Source organism: Aspergillus brunneoviolaceus, assembly GCF_003184695.1.
Source record: "Aspergillus brunneoviolaceus CBS 621.78 unplaced genomic scaffold BO95scaffold_70, whole genome shotgun sequence".
NCBI lineage: Eukaryota > Fungi > Ascomycota > Eurotiomycetes > Eurotiales > Aspergillaceae > Aspergillus > Aspergillus brunneoviolaceus.
In genome coordinates, this window is record NW_020290800.1 from 165,069 (window position 1) to 183,567 (window position 18,499).

An 18,499-nucleotide genomic window follows, 5' to 3' on the forward strand; every position below is an offset into this window, starting at 1 on the left:
CTACTTAGGTATGTCATGGCCTGTGTGTGGGTGTTTCTGCCCAAAACGAGGGCGGTAATTTTAATCATTATTACATGTAACTTGGTACCGTAAGATACCGTGGACTGCCCAGTGTACGAGGTCATCTGCCCGGTCAATGGGTCACCGCCCGGGGTTCGATTGGTGGGAATGAAAGGGACTGGACTGATGGCGATGATGATGATGCTGATGATGATGATGTTCGGGGTTGAGGTAATTAAATTCTGTGCTGAGCATACATAGCCTTGGTTTTAGTCGCCAGGTTGCTGCTACCTGAAGGAGGGCCGGGTGTAAGAGCTTTTAAGTGAGGTGCAGTGGGTGGATTGGCAGGACTGGGCTGCCCTGCTTGGTTTTAGTATGGGTTCGCGGTGTACGGACGGAGACGTACCTAATGTACCTACTCATAGTACTTACTGTACAGTGCTAGTTGCGGCCAAATTATTTGGACAAAAGGCAACCGTATCTTGACTGATTGTAGATGTTGACGGTGGGTTTGTACTTTGGGGAAGAGCAGGTGGTTAGATCATCGACCAAGTATTTAAATAGTACTAGTAATAATGATGAGGTATTTCCTTCCTTCCTTCAAACCGCGGGGAAGGCGCGCGGCGGCGACGGACGGAAAATACAAGACGTACGGTTTGTCCGCCACAACCGGCACAACCTTACGTTACCGACTGGATGATTGATGATCGATGGACTGACTGACTTCTCGCCACTGAGCTAAATGACATTCTAGAAGATTAACGCAGATTTGTTGTTAAGATTTTTTTTATTATTTTTTTTTTACGTTAGTCCCTTGGGTCTGGCATCCCCCCAAAGTCACATCACCCTGGAGATGGCTTGCTTGAAATCCCTCCATGTGTATAGTCATTCCTCTATCGAGGACCAAACAACTTCCCCCTGCATGAGACAGTTAGGAGGCGTCAAGACCTAAATCTTGTCGAACTGTCAGCCTACTTGCCCGCCTCTTCTGCCTGCTTTCCTGGTTTCGATTGAAGGGCAATTGGGTCACGACTGCCACCAGGCTAGAATGGCAAGAATTGATGACTGTCAGAAGTTGGCCACCCGTTGACAGACCCGACGGGAGATGTGCAATTTGTTCTTCACCGACTCATCCTCTCAGCCACGCTTCAATTGGGAGAACTAGTCGTAGACTTCCATGGTGATTGAATTCGCCTTGTGTTCGGAGTGTTTTCCATTCACTACCACAGGTTAGTTGACTGTAGATGTCTTGTCCTCAAGCACAAGGTCTAATGACTATATACCTATATACTGGAGCTACGCCGTACTATGTACTCGTATACTGGGGTACATTATACTTACCCAAAATTACCATCTCGTATCTTTGCGTATTCACCCAAACGTGAAGTCAGAGCCAGACCGGGGCCAACCCAACGCAACCAACCACTGCATTTGCTTGGGGTCTTGTCTCTGCTTGGTGCTAAACTTATCACTCAATTCCCTCTCTCTCTTACTGTACTCTCTCTTACCCGCCTCCCCCCCCTCTACTCGATTTGACCTGCTTTCATTTTCCTCTTCCCACCCACCACCTCCTCTCCTTCCCTTCGCCTCTCTTCCCTTCTCCTCCTCCTCCTCTTCTTCCTCAAACCACCTTTCCCTTGTCAAGGCTTGGTCCTTGAATGAATATTGGCTGATATCGCTGCCTTCATTTCCTTCGTGTTTTCTCCTCTATCTTCGTCGTAGCGTCGTTGTCCGTCTCGTCTCATTGCTCTCTTTCTTTTTCCGTCCACGTCCACGTCGACCCGTTCCCGTGTTCGCCCGTTTGAAAAGGCCCATCACCTCAGCTCCCCTTTCTCTTCCCTCTCCGCCTTTTTTCGCCTATCCGCTCGGATTCTCACGGTCGGCTTCCCCTCAATCATTCACCTCCCTCCCTCATCCCATCTTACTTTTGTAAGATCTCTGGTCTATACCTGGTAAGCCTTCATTCGTCCTCCCCAGATACTTTCCCTCATCGTGTCACGTCTGCGTTGTTACTGCTTCTTTGTTTGGGGGCCGTTGTCAGCCTTCCCCACCCCATTTGCCTGCTCCACGTCCGTCCTATTCACTATCTAAGCACCCATCTGCATGCTGTGTTTGGTTGAACATCCTTTACAACACACTCCATTCCTTCCTTTCATACTAGTATTCAATTGTGTCTGTTGTCTTATTTGCAACGTTATCAATCGCCTTCGTCATCCTGCTTCGACCGGGTTTTGGCTAATCGTTGAGTTTTCCTAGCACAGTTCGTCAAGAGATCGATCACAGCCGGTTGCTGTGACTACACTTGATCAGAATGACGACTATGGTGAGTAATCTCCGCACGCGTCCGCCCAGTATGGCCTTTGCTAACGGCACATCAAGGATCTGCGTGTCGGTAACAAATACCGCATTGGCCGCAAGATCGGCAGCGGTAGTTTCGGTGATATCTACCTTGGTATGTGATCGATCCAGGATCAAATATTTCCTCGAGAACATGGAACTGATTGTCTTCCAGGCACCAACATCATTTCCGGCGAGGAGATCGCTATCAAGCTCGAAAGTGTCAAGGCCAAGCACCCCCAGCTCGAATACGAGGCCCGTGTCTACAAGTCTCTGGCCGGTGGTGTCGGGATTCCTTTCGTGCGTTGGTTCGGTACCGAGTGTGACTACAATGCTATGGTCATCGACCTGCTCGGTCCCAGTCTGGAGGACCTTTTCAACTTCTGCAACCGCAAGTTCTCGCTGAAGACGGTGCTCCTTCTCGCCGATCAGCTCATCTCTCGTATCGAGTACATCCACGCCAAGTCTTTCATCCACCGTGATATCAAGCCCGACAACTTCCTCATGGGTATCGGCAAGCGTGGTAACCAGGTCAACGTGATTGATTTTGGTTTGGCCAAGAAGTACCGCGACCCGAAGACTCACTTCCACATTCCCTACCGCGAGAACAAGAACCTCACTGGAACTGCTCGTTACGCCAGTATCAACACTCACTTGGGTGTCGAGCAGTCCCGCCGTGATGACATGGAGTCTCTCGGCTATGTCATGCTCTACTTCTGCCGCGGTACTCTGCCCTGGCAGGGCCTGAAGGCTGCTACCAAGAAGCAGAAGTACGACCGTATCATGGAGAAGAAGATGACTACCCCTACCGAGGTTCTGTGCCGTGGTTTCCCCAACGAGTTCTCCATCTATCTCAACTACACTCGTTCCCTGCGTTTCGATGACAAGCCGGATTACTCATACCTCCGCAAGATCTTCCGCGACCTTTTCGTTCGCGAGTCCTTCCAGTATGACTACGTCTTCGATTGGACCGTCTACAAGTATCAGAAGAATGCCGCCATGATCGTGGACGCCAACAAGAAGGACAAGGAGGCCGAGGAGCAGCAGCGCCGCCAGGGTGTTGCTGCTGCTGCACCCATGGGTACTCCGGGTGTTGCCGCCAAGCCCGGTGCTATCTCCAGCCAGCGCCGCAAGGTCATCGAACGTGGAACTCTTGACAACACCCCGGACACCAACCGTGCTGTCGGAGGGAGTGACAGGATGTGAGTATCTGAAACCTAGGTTCCGTTGTAGGGAACCCCTTTCCTCTGCGTTTGGTTCTTTGCTATGACCCTGCACGTAGAGGTCGACTTGAATTCTGGAATCTGACTAATCTCATAGTCTTCGGCGTTAGGCTGCGTTCTGCTTCAAGGGTTGCTGCTTCAGGTGCTTTTGCCGCCCGTAGCCGTACGAAGCAGGACGATGGGTACGGTGCTCAGTGGTACTGATCTGTGCGACCTAGCAGTGTAGCTTGATCTTTTCTCTCGGGATTCCGTTCAGCTTCCTGCGTGTTGACACTGTTCTATATCTATCCTGAGGAGCCCAGGCTTATCGACGATACTGGTGACCTTTTGCAGCCTGCAGTCAACCTTTCGGACTCATTCGCCAGGGGGTGTTCCCCTTTACCAATCTTTCTTTACTACTTTCCTTACTGCATTCTCTGTTGGCCCGTTACCCGCTCAAGATCGTCTTCCGGTTCGCCGTTTCGATCCGTCACGTTTTGTTGATCGGCTGTCTCAGGCCCTTCCGTGAAAATAGTGCTGTTCTTCGCGTTGGAAGAACGAGATACAACTCATTGATGGAAGGGCCTGGAAGGCAGACTGAAAACGTTCTAATTGTGGCTATTTTACGTCTCACCATCTCGGTCCTCATGGTTACTCCTCCGATCATCGTTCAGCTTGTGAGACTACATTCAGTGACCGGGATGGCTTGACCGAAGGAGATTGCAAGAACGAAACAACCTGTTTTCAAGCACAACAAATTGTATCCGAGACTAGCCGCTGTTGCCCGACAATCTCTTCCGGCCTCTCGGACTGTTCTGCCTTACAGTGCCCCTTCTATATCGATTGCGTGCTTTTTGTCTTCCGTGATTTTATCTCTTTGTGTTCTCAGACTGTCATAATGTTGTTATTGACGCATCAGTGGGGACGTGAAAGTTCAGGGGAAGGGTATGTGCAAGGTGAAGAAGATGGCTGTTTCTTTGGTGGTCCTCCCGCTTTCGTGCTATGTTTTTTTCGGTCATGCAGTGTGGGTCTTAGACTTGACGGCGGACTAGAGTCAGCATACAGAGCTTCGGGCAGCCAGGGGAGTGGCATGTCTCGGCATATGGGTATTCGGCGACGGAAAATGGTTAGGGTCGCTTCCGGGGTGGTTTCTGCGTCGATTCACGTTGTTTCACTGATGATGTTTCATGTTGCTCTGCGTTCTATCTAAACCTCACTCAATCACATCACATATCACCAGGGACAGTTGGAGGAGGGCTGCTGCACGTTGCGGACGGACTTGGCAATGTTCGGGCATTCGCATGCTCGGGTCACGTTCGGTAGCTCCAGCCTCGCCTCTAATCCTCGAATCCCACAGATTGTTATTCTTGAGCACTTGGTATTTGCGTGGAAATTTCGTATCTATCGGGTTTCCGATTCCTCATACCGTAAGGTGCGATATTGTGCCAGATAGGTAAGGAGGTATAAGACCGTGGACGGTGCCAGGTGGTCATGGCGGTGGCCCGATCAAACCAATGGCAGCCGGGGGGGGGCGTGATCGGCCCTCGGGCCTCTGAGCCGCCCCTCAAAGTCTCCTCCAGGCTTCAAGGTTCCAACCAACCTTCCACTGCATCAACCAAACCTTTCCTTCAATTGGTTTGGTGGCATTTGATGGCCCTGCCCCCCATCCAGTCTAGACTGTCTTAGGTAAGGTAATACTCAACTGGAATAGGTAAGCGCCCCTCCGTGGGTGTCCCGTGGACCAGACCCCGTTCTTTCTTCATCGATTCATCCACCATCTCCGTTCCATCTCTTATCCCGACTCTCCTCTCGATTATTCTTGGCGTCAGCCTTTCCTGTCCCGTCGGATCCTCAATTATTGATCAGCATTTATCAGCAATCACAAGACAAGAATCCCGACGGATTCAACTGCAGGAGAGATGGAGTATTCCTTCTATTCTACTCCCAACTCGCAGCAGCAGCCTTATCCACTATACAACCTACACGGGCTACCCACCCCGGACCAGGTGCCTCGTGCTGAAGATGCCCAGGGCACTTTTCCTCATCTTGTTCGCAGCCTCTGCCCCCGTACGCCTTTTGAGACGCTGTGACCTAACCGAGTTATCTTCATCAGGGATCACATAATTATCAACCCTTCGATCCGAATTTACGCTTTACGGATGCTCATGGCATTCCTTCTTTTGTCCCTCCCCCGCATTCGCCACCCGAATCCCTGACCAAGCAATCGGTGTCCAGCAGCGATGTCGCCAACCCCCACTTCGACCGGGCTTCCCTGGAGGCCGATGATCTTCCTGTCGACTTCAACCCGGGCCGAAGTAGCAGCGAGGAGAAGGATAGCGTGACACCAGCACAGTCTAAGCGGAAGGCACAGAATAGAGCTGCGTATGTGAATCCCTATTTCGTTGGGCCTTGGTTGCCTTGCGGGGTGTTTCCACTTCGAGGGAGCTTTGCCCGCTGACTGATGGTTTGCTGTTTGATAGTCAGCGCGCATTTCGCGAACGCAAGGAACGGCATGTGCGCGAGCTTGAGGAGAAAGTCAACAATCTAGAGCAGGAATCTAACACCCTGATGGCGGACAACGAGCGACTCAAGCGCGAGCTGGCCAGATTCACTACGGAAAATGAGATCCTCAAGGCGACGTCCGGCTCGTTCCGGCCGCCTAACCAGCAATCTATGGGTTCGGAACCGACGACGACTGGACCACTGCAATATTCACCCACCGATTTCAACCCGGGCTCCGACTCCACGGGCGAGCTTCCGCCGCGCCACAGAGTGACCACCTGTCAGGTCACCGGTGAGCGGCTCCTGGATGCCGGAGCCACTTGGGAATATATCCAAGAACATGAGCTTTTCAAGCGAGGGTCGCTGAACATTGCAGACGTCTACCAACGGCTCAAGGGCGCGGCTCAGTGTGATGGCACGGGTCCGGCCTTCCGCGAGAGTGAGGTACGCAAGGCCATCGAGGAGAGCTCTGCCGCATGCAGGGACGAGTTGATATGATATCCCTGTTTTTATAGCGTAGACTTCTTTTTCTCTCTCGCTCATTTTACTTTATACACCCATCTACTTGCGAGTTTGATTTCTGGATGTTCATGATAAGTTTGGCGTTCTGCTTGGTATATGATGGGACGTCCTGTTGAACGCATCACTAACACACTTACTCGAGCACTGGTCGACAGCGTTCGTGTTCTGAAAAGACGTGGGCGACCTCATTTGTTCGACCTTCGTTGGCGTTGAAAAGGAGATCATCGGAATATCGCAACGGTGCCGTGGTCATTTGATTCGCGAAGTATACGTACTTGTTGAAATTTAGGCCATTCTTACTACAATGGGAACATGGGCCTTCATTCTGTTCACCTACCATGAGCTTTTTCAGTCTGCAATGTTGCTTATAAATCATGGTCAGTGACCGCATTTGAGGGCTCTATTTATGGTAACTTTCTTCTTAGTCATCTCATCGTCTTGTTCTTGACAAAGCCCAAGTTTGAAATTAAAGAGCCAGGTCGGCATTTCCATGGCAGGAAAGCTGAATTTAGTCTGAGGACGGCAAGAGCTCAAGGCTCAAAGCTGAAAGCTTTCCATTCTCCCGAGCCCAGCTCCGGACGTGCGATATGGTTGCTACATTGGTCCATCTCATCAATAGGACTGCCGCCTCGATAACTAAGGATGTATCCATCCGCCAAGTGTGCGAATTGTTCGTGGGCTGCATCGTTGCCGACTTCGACAATCTGCCCATCTCGCTTGAGACGAAAGCGTATCGCGACGCAGCGTCTAATCCCAATCGTCATCATCGTCCTGGACCATGGGCCGGATGGACTTATTCTTATCCATAGCCGGACGTTCATCGTCCGATGAGTCCGATCGCTTCTTCAGGCGAACGTCACTCTCCTTAAGAGCGCCTAGATCCAGGAGCAGTCTCTCGATGTCTGTACGCCCGCGCGGTTAGTGGGCGCCTGCGAATAGAAAGAAAGAAAAAAAAATTTAATCAGGACAGTAGTAAAACCTCCTCTCTTACCTTCAACAGTCGTGCGCGGACCCTTGAGTTCCTGCAAGGTCACCAGTTGTCTCTTGATTTCGGTGTTCCGATAGACCAGGATCGTGGGCGTGTTGCGCTCGGGATAGCCCTCGATGCACATGTTGGCCCGGATCTCGCAGAACTTGATATCTCCGTACTTGGCCGCCAGGGTCCGCCAGAGTTCCGTCAACCGTTGTGACTCGACGTTGCCGCCGGTCGAGGAGCTGAGATGGACCAAGACAAAGCAGCTGTTCGAGGCCTCCGTGACCTCGCGGGCGTAGTCGACCTTCTGGAGCGGGTAGACTTGGTTGTGGACGCTCGTTTGCTGCAGCGTAGATAGCTCGGCTAGTCGCTTTTGACTGTTGTTTCGTGGTATACGTTAGCGGTCTCAACTAGGGGACTGCTCGCATGATCACCGTACCGGTATTGTTCTAGAAATGCCTCGTCTTCCTCGTCCTCTAGCTCGTCCAGCTCGTCCAGATCCTTGTCCTCGAGTCTATTTTCATATGCCTTGCGCTCCGCTTCGATCAGCGCCTCTTGGATCAACGGTTCGGGGTCCTTGGGCTTCTCCGGGATGATGCCATGCTTGCGGAGGATATCATTCCTGCGGGGGTGGGTGAGCCATGCGGATGAGGAGGTGGTAGTCGGAGAGCTACTGACCATTCGGTATCCTCATTGGGATTGACTTCGACCTGCATTGTGAATATTGCGTTCCAATGTATCTGAAGAACAGGTTGACACGATTCAACAAATGACATATGTTAGAGGGGCATGTCTCAATGCCGCATGTTTGGAGTGTTTGCACCCAAGGGGGGGGCCGACAGCAGCCACACCGCCCTGTGGCTCAGCCACCCACAGAAACGCGGAAGGCCACCTGGAGATTGTGTTGGCCGCCGGGCAGGAACGAGGAGGAGCTGCCGCTGTTGGCTGCTGCGGCTGCTGCTGGCTGGCTGTTACTTACGGGTACTACTACTACTGCTGCTGCTTCCAGTCTGGCCCAAAACATCCTCCACCTCCTCCACCATCTGCCCTCTCAATTGTCCCTGTTGCTTTGCGACTTCTCCCTCGGGACGGGCTCCACTTGCTGATTGCTTCCTTTCAACTTCTTCTTTTCTGTCTCTTCTTTCCTCCTTGGAAGGATAATGAGGGCGCCGTAGTGCTTAATCCACCGCCTGCACAACGTCCGAACCGTCATACGAAACCCGCCCTTATTCAAAGCCACCATTGATTGATCCATCCTTCCACATCCCCCCCCCCCCCCCCCCCCCCCCCCCCCCCACTATCAACCACCCTCACCTCCTACGGGGCTTTCCCCTTTGCTACTTTGAAGACCGCAATATAATCTCATTGCTGCTGCGGCAATCCCTGCAGCCCATCAGCCATCATGAGTTACGTTAAGAAAGATGAGGACGCCGACCAGACCATGATCAAGTTGGACCGAACCTCCGTATTTCAAGATGGTGAGCCTCTTCAGTCCTCTCTCATTGTGTTACACACTCCTGCAACAGTCGCATTCAACGTTGGTCTTCGTTACTGACGACTGTCTCGCACCACTTGCGTTGGATTAGCCCGCTTGTTCAATTCCTCCCCGATATCTCCTCGAACATGCCGCACTCTCCTGACCAAGATCGCGGTCCTGCTGTTCACTGGGGAGCAGTTCCCCACGAACGAGGCCACCACCCTGTTCTTCGGCATTTCGAAGCTGTTCCAGAATAAGGACCCCTCCCTCCGGCAAATGGTCTACTTGATCCTGAAGGAATTGGCAAACACCGCCGAGGATGTGATCATGTCGACCAGTATCATCATGAAGGACACGGCTGTGGGCAGTGATGTTCTCTACCGGGCGAACGCCATCCGTGCCTTGTGCCGCATTATCGACGTAGGCGCAGACCCTATACTCTGAATCACGAAAAGAAGTAGCTGACCGTTGTCGAACCCATAAAGGCCACCACCGTGCAAGGTATCGAGCGATTGATCAAGACCGCCATCGTTGACAAGACCCCGTCGGTTTCCTCCGCAGCCCTGGTTTCATCCTACCATCTCCTCCCTATCGCGCGTGATGTCGTTCGCAGATGGCAGAGCGAGACTCAGGAGGCAGCATCTGGCGGCAAGCAGTCGACCGGTTTCCTTGGTTTCGGCGGCAGCTCCCAGTCCCACGCCATTTCGCAGTCGAACTTCATGACTCAGTACCACGCGATCGGACTCCTGTACCAGATGCGCTCCCACGACCGGATGGCGCTCGTCAAGATGGTACAGCAGTATGGTGCGGCCGGAGTGGTCAAGAGCCCTGCTGCGCTGGTTCTTCTGGTGCGATTGGCGGCTAAGTTGGCGGAAGAGGACCCTGGCTTGCGGAAACCGATGATGCAAATGCTTGATGGCTGGCTCCGACACAAGCACGAAATGGTGAACTTCGAAGCGGCCAAGGCTATTTGCGATATGCGCGATGTCTCCGACGCGGAAGCTTCCCAGGCGGTTCACGTCCTGCAGCTGTTCCTGTCCTCGCCTCGCGCGATCACTAAGTTTGCGGCCATCCGCATTCTCCACAACTTCGCCTCCTTCAAGCCCCATGTGGTCAACGTTTGTAACCCCGATATCGAGTCGCTGATCTCGAACTCCAACCGCTCCATCGCCACCTTCGCCATCACTACTCTCCTGAAGACGGGCAATGAGGCTAGTGTCGACCGTCTCATGAAGCAGATCTCCGGTTTCATGGCTGATATCACTGATGAGTTCAAGATTACCATTGTTGAGGCTATCCGCACCCTTTGCTTGAAGTTCCCCAGCAAGCAGGCCGGTATGCTGGCCTTCTTGAGCGGCATCTTGAGAGATGAGGGTGGTTATGAGTTCAAGCGCAGTGTTGTTGAGAGCATGTTCGACCTTATCAAGTTCGTCCCTGAAAGCAAGGAAGACGGTGAGCCTTCCTTTATGTTTGCAGTTGTGACTCAAGCTAACCAGTCTGCTAGCTCTTGCGCATCTGTGTGAGTTCATCGAGGACTGTGAATTCACTAAGCTGTCCGTCAGAATCCTGCACCTGCTGGGTGTGGAAGGTCCTAAGACGTCCCACCCCACCAAGTACATCCGCTACATCTACAACCGCGTCGTTCTGGAGAACGCTATTGTCCGGGCTGCCGCCGTGACCGCTTTGGCCAAGTTTGGCGTTGGTCAAAAGGATCCTGAGGTCAAGTCGAGTGTCTCCGTTCTTCTCACCCGCTGTTTGGATGATGTTGATGATGAAGTGCGTGACCGCGCCGCTCTCAACTTGCGTTTGATGAGCGAAGAGGACGAGAAGGCTTCCCAGTTCATCAGCAATGGTAAGTCTTGCCTGGCACATCGCGGTCAGGTTCGAATTGTGCGCTGATGATTGCAGAATCGATGTACTCCCTGTCGACATTCGAGCATCAGCTCGTGATGTACGTGACGTCGAATGACAAGCAAACATTTGCTGCGGCCTTTGACGTCTCCACGATTCCGATTGTCACACAAGAGCAAGCATTGGCCGAAGAGCGGACGAAGAAGCTCACCAGCGCGACACCCACACTCAAGGCACCCACCACCGGGCCCCCGAAGAGCAAGGCCAACGGAGTGGCCGAGGCTGCTACCGTGGCTGTCACTCAGAAATATGCCGAGCAACTCATGCAGATTCTCGAACTCAAGGAGTATGGCACGTTGCTCAAGTCCTCTGCTCCCGTTGAACTTACGGAAAGCGAGACTGAGTATGTCGTCACCGCTGTCAAGCACGTTTTCAAGGAGCATATTGTTCTGCAATACGATATCAAGAACACTCTCCCCGATACTGTCCTCGAGGACGTGACCGTGGTCACAGTTCCAGAAGAGGAAGACATTCTGGAAGAGGAGTTCATTGTTCCTGCCGCCAAGCTTGCTACCAACGAGCCTGGTATTGTCTATGTTACATTCAAGAAGCTTGCTGGCGAGCACAGTGTCCCTGTTACTTCCTTCACCAACACACTCAAGTTCACCAGCAAAGAAATCGATCCCACTACTGGCGAGGCGGAGGAATCTGGATACGAGGACGAATACCAGGTCGAAGACTTGGACCTTACGGGCAGCGACTATGTTATTCCTACTTTCGCCGGCAGCTTCGACCACGTATGGGAGCAGACGGGTGCCAACGGAGAGGAGGTCAGCGAGACTCTTCAGCTCAGCAACATGAAGGGCATTGCAGGTAAGCACATACTTTCCGACAGTCAACTCAGAGCCATCCAGATGCTAATTGTGGGACAGATGCTACGGAACAGCTTATCTCCACCCTTTCACTGCAGCCTTTGGAGGGCACCGATGTAGCGCTCAGCAACAGCACGCATACCCTGAAATTGTTCGGCAAGACCGTGACCGGAGGCCGGGTGGCTGCACTAATCAAGATGGCTTTCTCCAGCAAGACTGGAGTAACGACCAAGATCACCGTTCGGGCGGAGGAAGAGGGCGTTGCCCCCGCTGTGATTGCGTCCGTTGCTTGAATGCCTGTGGCCAGTTGTGTAAATTCTTTTTATAATGGAGGCATGTTCTTGAAAAGGCGCGCATCTAATTGGCGACGAGTGCTGCATTATGAGATTTCGAGGTCTTCTCTTTTCTATATTTTCTCCACGTTGTTGTTCTCCTCCCCAACCTTTCTACTTTATATTCCACCATCAATCCGAATGTTTTCTTCTTTTCTTCGTCTTCTATAACCCTGGTGTCGATTATAGATGCGATCCAAATTCTTGATGCGTAGGCGTACCGATCCCGACGCTTGGGCAAGTTCTTGCTGTTGATTCCTCTTTTTCTCTGGGACAGCAACCAATCTTAAACTCTTTTCTATGAGTCTACCTTTTCATGCCTGATGTCCTCGTTTGGCTTAGCTTCGCAATTCGCATGCTCATTTTCTATCTGAGGGTGGTAGTCGCTGGGTTTCCATCACTGTACACTGATGCAAAGCATCAGCCAAGTGACGGTCCTTAGGTTCATTCTGTAGTTTACTTGGGCATGGTTAGAACAATTGAGCGAGTGTTATATCTTTAGGATCGAGGTATATCTTTTCAATCTGTTTCGACACAAGTAGCGCAAGCCGGAAGAGTCAAGGCTCTGGAAGCAATGAGTATACATACATACTATACGCAGCTATACTATGAACTCTCTCAGATGGTAACTGTAACTGGAATCTTTTGGTTTGTGTGACGTGTATGTAATGCGGGGCCCAGGGTCGAATAGAGGGTAAGCGAATGCTGACAGAAGATGTGGACGGCGGGTGATGAAGGGGGTTTCGATGGAAGTGTGGTGTTTTTCTTGATTGTGGTTCTTTGTCTTTTCTTTGGGGGGTGTTTGTTCTTGGTTTGTGGGTTGGGTTTGTAGTGTTGGGTTTGTAGTGTTGGGTTTGTAGTGTTGGGTTTGTAGTGTTGGGTTTGTAGTGTTGGGTTTGTAGTGTTGGGTTTGTAGTATAAAATAGGGTTGTTTGTGGTGTTGAGTGTGTTTGGTTTGTAGTGTGGGGTTTGGGTATATATTGTAGATATCATGTATCGAGCTTCATGTGCAGGGTCATGGAGTTTTGAGAGAGATGAACATATCATGTGTTGAAGAGGATTGTACCGGGGGAAGCTCTTGGACTTTATGTTCGGAGAGTGGGTTTTTGTCTTTTAAAGGTAGTAGACACCGATATCATCGTCGTCATCGTCGTCATCATCAACAGCTTCATCCTCATCGACAGATGTAGGTGGCGACGGAATCCCCCCTACACCAACCTGACCACTCTGCTGCTGGTTTTTGGATTTCTTGGAGAACCGACTGCGCAACACCGCATCGATCTCCTCGACCTCCCCTCCCTTCAACTCCCACGCCTCGGAGATCCCCACGGCCCGCACATGGGCCAGCCCGTGCTGCAGCGCGTGCACGAGCGTCCCCGGCGTGAAGTACATGAGACTGGCGGCGGTGTCCTCGGAGCACGGGTGGTCGAGCTCCAGCGTGCGCCAGGCGACGGGTTCGCGGAGGAGCTGCACGCGCTCGTCCAGGTTCTCGAAGAAGGTGAAGTCGAGCGTGTCGCCGGGGACGCTGAGGTAGTCGAGGTCGGGCAGGGTGAGCGGGAGGCGGTTGACGAAGGTGAGCGAGAGGCTGTTGGAGGGGTCGATCTTGAGGCGGCGGAGGGTGGTGGGCAGGGCCGGGTCGGTTAGGAAGAGCGTCGTCAGCGGCGAGTTGTCGAGGTCCTTGCAGTTCTTCAGGATGAGGCTCGTCAGCGCCGGCGGCCAGCTGAAGTAGCGCGCTAGCGCCGGGTTGGCGCTGAAGTCGCCGGTGAGCTGGAGGTTCTGGAGGCGCGGCGGCCAGGGGATTGCGGATGTGGCTGTGGAGGGAGGGGTGGATGCCGGCGGAGGGGTGAGGTGGTGGGTTCGCGGGAGGCGGAGGGTTGTGAGTCTGGTCAGGTGGCTGAGGGCGCGTTTGAATTCGAGGAAGGGGAAGTAGTCGCCCACGAGGGAGAGGTCGAGGCTTTGCAGTTTGGTGCATTTGGAGAGGGCGGGGAGGCTGTTGATTCTGTTGGTTTGGTTGCAATATGAGTTAGTTTGGTGAAATAATTAAACGGGGTTTTAGGATGCGGGATAGCGTACGCAAATGATACACGCGGTGCAGAGAAGACGACCAGATTCTCCTTGACTTTGCCCAGGAGTCTGGCTGTCAGACTGGGAGAGCTGTGATGGACGAGGCCGCTCAGATCGAGTCGGCGCACATATGAGCCGAGCTTCAACTTGTTTTTGCGCGCAACATGGAGCGGAGGGCTGATGGTGGCTGTGAATTGGGTGAACGAGGAACCGAAGCGCAATATAGGTTTTTCATAGAGATGCGGAATGGCGGCAGAGTACCACTGTCGCGAAACGAGGCAGCATGCGTAGAGAGTTGCTTGTCGACGATCTGCTTTATCCGAAGTGTTGGAGACATAGGACATAATCTGCACGACTATCTCCGTGGGGAGATAGATCTCATGCGACGTAGAGGGGGTCATGATGGGTGAGAGAAGGTCTTTCCATAGTAGACTCTATATGTATATGTATCGATTCTCTGAAAATGCAAACTGTAGGGGAAATTCGATGTTTGTTTATGCTTGCAGTAATGGTGAAGAGCGGAAATTGCGGAGGAGAGAAATTTGATGATATCATCTGAGCGATAAGGGAATCTCCCGCATTCTCTCCGCCTTCGCTCTCCGCTTGTCCTCCACTGCTCCTCCTGTTCGTTCGGATTCATTAGGTGCACAACCGTTGAGCGTGTTTTTTCTCCTCGATTACTGTCAATTGCTATATATCAGGCATAACAATCATATTCATCATGCAATCGACCTCCCTCCGGCGGTCCCTTGCGCTACTCCAGCGTGCTTCCACCCGGTCGTGCATCACTGCAGGCTCCGGTCGTCGGGCTATCCAGACCGTCAGCTCTCAAGCGAACATTCCCGACTTTGCCTTTGCATTCGAGTAAGATATAGAGAGCTGGGGACTGGGATTTATGAGCTAACTCAATGTCAGTATTGATGGCGTCCTTCTACGATCCTCCAAGCCCATCCCCGGAGCAGCTGAGTCATTGGCTTTGTTGAAGGAGCAGAACATCCCGTTCCTTCTGTTGACAAACGGCGGTGGAAAGCACGAAACGGAGCGGGTGGCTGAGATTAGTGAGAAGCTGAATGTTCCCCTGGACGCAGAACTGATCGTCCAGAGTCATTCGCCCTTCGCAGAGCTGGTGCATGGGACGGAGGGCCCAGGGCCCTTGGAGAACAAGTGCGTGTTGGTCGTGGGAGGAGAAGGCGACCGCTGTCGCCAAGTGGCACATCAGTATGGCTTCAAGAATGTGGTGACTCCTGGCGACATCTACATGGCAAACCCAGCCATCTGGCCCTTTCGGTCGTTCAAGGACTACTACGAAAAGATCTCCAAGCCCTTGCCAAACCCGAAAGATCCCAGTGACCCCTCGAGGGGGCTGAAGATCGATGCGATTTTTGTCTTCAACGACCCGCGCGACTGGGCTCTGGACGCGCAGATTATCACCGACCTCTTGCTCTCGTCGCAGGGTGTCATCGGCACGCTTTCGGAGAAGAACGGCCGGACTGATCTTCCGAACCATGGCTACCTACAAGATGGCCAGCCGCACCTTTACTTCTCGAATCCTGACCTCTGGTGGGCTGCGAGTTACCACCTGCCTCGTCTTGGCCAGGGTGGATTCCGCGAATCCTTGGAGGGTATCTGGACGGCAGTGACCGGAGGTCCCGAAAAAGGTGTGAATCTCAAGAAGACCGTCATTGGCAAACCTTATCAAGGAACATACGAGTTTGCGGAGCGTCAATTGTTGCGCAACCGGGAGAGGATGTTTGGCGCCAATGTCCAGCCACCCTTGAAAAACGTATACATGATTGGTGACAACCCGGAGTCGGATATTTGCGGTGCCAACAGCTACCGCAGCGGACATGGTAGCAAGTGGCACTCCATCCTCGTTCGAACTGGTGTCTACAGTGGCGGTGAACCGACATGGACACCTACAACCATCGTCGACAACGTTCGCAAAGCGGTTGAGTGGGGAATCAAGAGCTCCCAGTGGCGGGCATGAAGAAAGAGTGAGCTGGCTTGGGTTTATCATGAACATGCTTAGCGAACAGCATATATTCTGTATCTATAGACTTCCATACTACCTACCAGGTGTGATTAGCGACACACGTTTTAGATAACTATATAAACTGCTCAATTCTTTTGATAAGAATGAAACAGCGATATTGAACAGGGGCTAGTAAGGTAAAAGGGGAGCTTAATTAACAGGCTGGTTTCTGGAAGTATACTTGATTTACCTAAGTTATGCTATACACATTACATAAGCTCTACATTATCTCCCCGTGCATCAGGTGATCACCCCTCCTAGGGTTTAGGGCAGCGGGGTCCGTCGGGCGGGGTGACTCAAAAGAGAAAGTTGGAGCTCTGCGTGCTCGATGCTCTTATCTGGTTCTATCGCTTTGCACCTCTTTTCTCCCCTCCTCACCCCATCCTCATCGCGCCCCCACCCGTGATCATGGCCGACTCTGAATTGCCCACCCGCCCCAAGCCCGAGGAGACTCCCGCCGCCGCGGCGGACGCCCCCGCGGAGGGCGCGGAGCCCACCAAGAGCGCCAGCAAGAGCGCCGCCAAGAAGGCCGCAAAGGAGAAGGCGAAGGCCGAGAAGGCCGCCGCGCGCGCTGCCCAGGAGAAGGCTCAGGCTGCCGCCGCCGAAGCCAACGACACCGCCAAGGGCCTGTACGGCAAGCTCCCCGAGTCCGAAGATGTCCTCCCCGCGACGAGATTCTCCGAGATCACCGACGAGCACTACGAGAAGGAGATCACGGTGGTGGCCCGTGTCGATAATGCCCGTGTGCAGAGCGCCAAGCTGGCCTTCCTGATGCTGAGACAGCAGGGTCAGAAGCTGCAGGCTGTCATTGCGGCCGCGGAGCCCATCTCGAGACAGATGATCAAGTTCACCGGCGGTCTCAATGTCAACTCGATCGTCCAGGTGACTGGTGTCGTCAAGAAGCCTGCCGTTTCGATTTCCTCCGCTACCCTGAGCGACCATGAAGTGCACATCCGCAAGGTCTACATCATCTCTGAGGCCGCCCAGATGCTTCCCATGCAGGTTAAGGATGCCGAGAGACCGCCCCCGGAGACGACGGAGGAAGGACCCCAGGTCGATGCGGACGGCGCTCCCATTGTCACCCTGAAGACTCGCCTTGACAACCGTGTCCTCGATCTCCAGACCGAGACCAGCCAGGCTATCACCTGGATCTCCAGCGGTGTGGCCCAGCTGTTCACCGAGTACATGATCAAGAGCGGCTCGCGGTGGATCTTCACCCCCAAGTTGGTGGGTGCTGCTACTGAGGGTGGTAGCAACGTCTTCGAGGTCAAGTACTTCAAGAGAAACGCATACCTCGCTCAGAGCCCCCAATTGTACAAGCAGATGTGTATTGCCGGTGACATGGAGAACGTCTTCGAGGTTGCCCCCGTTTTCCGTGCTGAAGACAGCAACACTCACAGACACTTGACCGAGGTACTTTTTGTTCGTTCTTGTTAGATATGAATCAGACTAATTGTAAATAGTTCACCGGTCTCGATTTCGAGAAGACTTTCCGCGCTCACTACCACGAGGTCTTGGAGTTTGCCGAGGACCTCCTCGTCTTCATCCTCACTGAGATCAAGGAGCGCTACAAGGACCAGATCGCTATCATTCAGAAGTCCTACCCCAAGGCTGGTGACTTCAAGCTGCCCAAGGATGGCAAGGCCCTGCGACTTAACTACATGGACGGTGTTGCGTTGCTGAAGGAGGCTGGTGTGGATGTTTCCGAGCAGGAACGCTTCGAGAACGACTTCACCACGGCGATGGAGAAGCAGCTGGGCCAGATCATCCGTGACAAGTACGACACCGACTTCTACGTGCTGGACAAGTTCCCCATGGCCGTCCGTCCTTTCTACACCAAGGCCTGCCCGCAGGACCCTCGCTTCTCCAACTCGTACGATTTCTTCATGCGTGGTGAGGAGATTATGTCTGGTGCTCAGCGTATCCACGACATCAAGGAGCTGGAGGAGTCCATGGTTGCCAAGGGTCTTGACCCCAAGTCGGAGGGCTTCGAGGACTACCTCGCTGCTTTCCGCCAGGGATGTCCTCCCCACGCCGGTGGTGGTCTGGGTCTGAACCGCATTGTCATGTTCTTCCTGGGCTTGCCTAACGTGCGGTTGACTTCGTTGTTCCCTCGTGACCCCCAGCGTCTGCGCCCTTAGACGAAGACCGAGAGAGACGTCATTAGACCAGGATATGCCCTGGATAAAACAATGTAATGGAGTGACGAGATTTTCATTATTTGGCACTTGTCGTAAATATTTTGTTGCATATATATACAAGCGGTGACAAACGAGGTGGAATGATCGTAGTTGCATGTAAGTTAACTCTAAGTAAGTCTCGGAGCCGAGGGAAA

The 18,499-nt window shown here is 52.9% G+C and overlaps 6 protein-coding genes across 6 annotated transcripts; 4 read left to right on the forward strand and 2 right to left on the reverse strand.

Annotated features, from left to right (window-relative positions):
- The first annotated feature begins 1,851 nt into the window (after window positions 1-1,851).
- On the forward strand, window positions 1,852-3,990 carry BO95DRAFT_251691 (casein kinase 1 family protein). The gene is made up of 4 exons (XM_025581438.1): window positions 1,852-2,115; window positions 2,262-2,323; window positions 2,380-2,452; window positions 2,513-3,990. Exons 2-4 carry the CDS (start codon window positions 2,312-2,314, stop codon window positions 3,541-3,543), a joined length of 1,116 nt encoding a protein of 371 aa, XP_025438604.1. The 5' UTR covers window positions 1,852-2,115; window positions 2,262-2,311; the 3' UTR covers window positions 3,544-3,990.
- A 1,085-nt stretch (window positions 3,991-5,075) lies between these two features.
- rsmA (putative bZIP transcription factor (Fcr3)) lies at window positions 5,076-6,539 on the forward strand (the record flags this gene model as incomplete). Its single annotated transcript, XM_025589912.1, has 3 exons — window positions 5,076-5,587; window positions 5,653-5,921; window positions 6,020-6,539. The coding sequence occupies exons 1-3, from the start codon at window positions 5,459-5,461 to the stop codon at window positions 6,537-6,539; spliced, it is 918 nt and encodes a 305-aa protein (XP_025438605.1). The 5' UTR covers window positions 5,076-5,458.
- Window positions 6,540-6,927: 388 nt separating this feature from the next.
- Window positions 6,928-8,288, reverse strand: BO95DRAFT_446369 (phosducin family protein). Its single transcript, XM_025587363.1, has 4 exons — window positions 8,215-8,288; window positions 7,976-8,158; window positions 7,555-7,913; window positions 6,928-7,465 (listed from the first exon to the last, which is right to left on the reverse strand). Exons 1-4 carry the CDS (start codon window positions 8,250-8,252, stop codon window positions 7,311-7,313), a joined length of 735 nt encoding a protein of 244 aa, XP_025438606.1. The 5' UTR covers window positions 8,253-8,288; the 3' UTR covers window positions 6,928-7,310.
- Window positions 8,289-8,804: 516 nt separating this feature from the next.
- BO95DRAFT_446371 (coatomer subunit gamma) lies at window positions 8,805-12,459 on the forward strand. Its single transcript, XM_025587364.1, has 6 exons — window positions 8,805-9,014; window positions 9,123-9,433; window positions 9,499-10,465; window positions 10,518-10,865; window positions 10,922-11,737; window positions 11,797-12,459. Exons 1-6 carry the CDS (start codon window positions 8,939-8,941, stop codon window positions 12,027-12,029), a joined length of 2,751 nt encoding a protein of 916 aa, XP_025438607.1. The 5' UTR covers window positions 8,805-8,938; the 3' UTR covers window positions 12,030-12,459.
- A 722-nt stretch (window positions 12,460-13,181) lies between these two features.
- Window positions 13,182-14,533, reverse strand: BO95DRAFT_435249 (F-box domain protein; the record flags this gene model as incomplete). Its single annotated transcript, XM_025585176.1, has 2 exons — window positions 13,182-14,067; window positions 14,142-14,533. The coding sequence occupies 2 exons, from the start codon at window positions 14,531-14,533 to the stop codon at window positions 13,182-13,184; spliced, it is 1,278 nt and encodes a 425-aa protein (XP_025438608.1).
- Window positions 14,534-14,756: 223 nt separating this feature from the next.
- dps1 (putative aspartyl-tRNA synthetase Dps1) lies at window positions 14,757-18,430 on the forward strand. Its single transcript, XM_025589913.1, has 4 exons — window positions 14,757-14,996; window positions 15,048-16,106; window positions 16,470-17,577; window positions 17,628-18,430. Exons 1-4 carry the CDS (start codon window positions 14,854-14,856, stop codon window positions 18,303-18,305), a joined length of 2,988 nt encoding a protein of 995 aa, XP_025438609.1. The 5' UTR covers window positions 14,757-14,853; the 3' UTR covers window positions 18,306-18,430.
- Window positions 18,431-18,499: the final 69 nt, after the last annotated feature.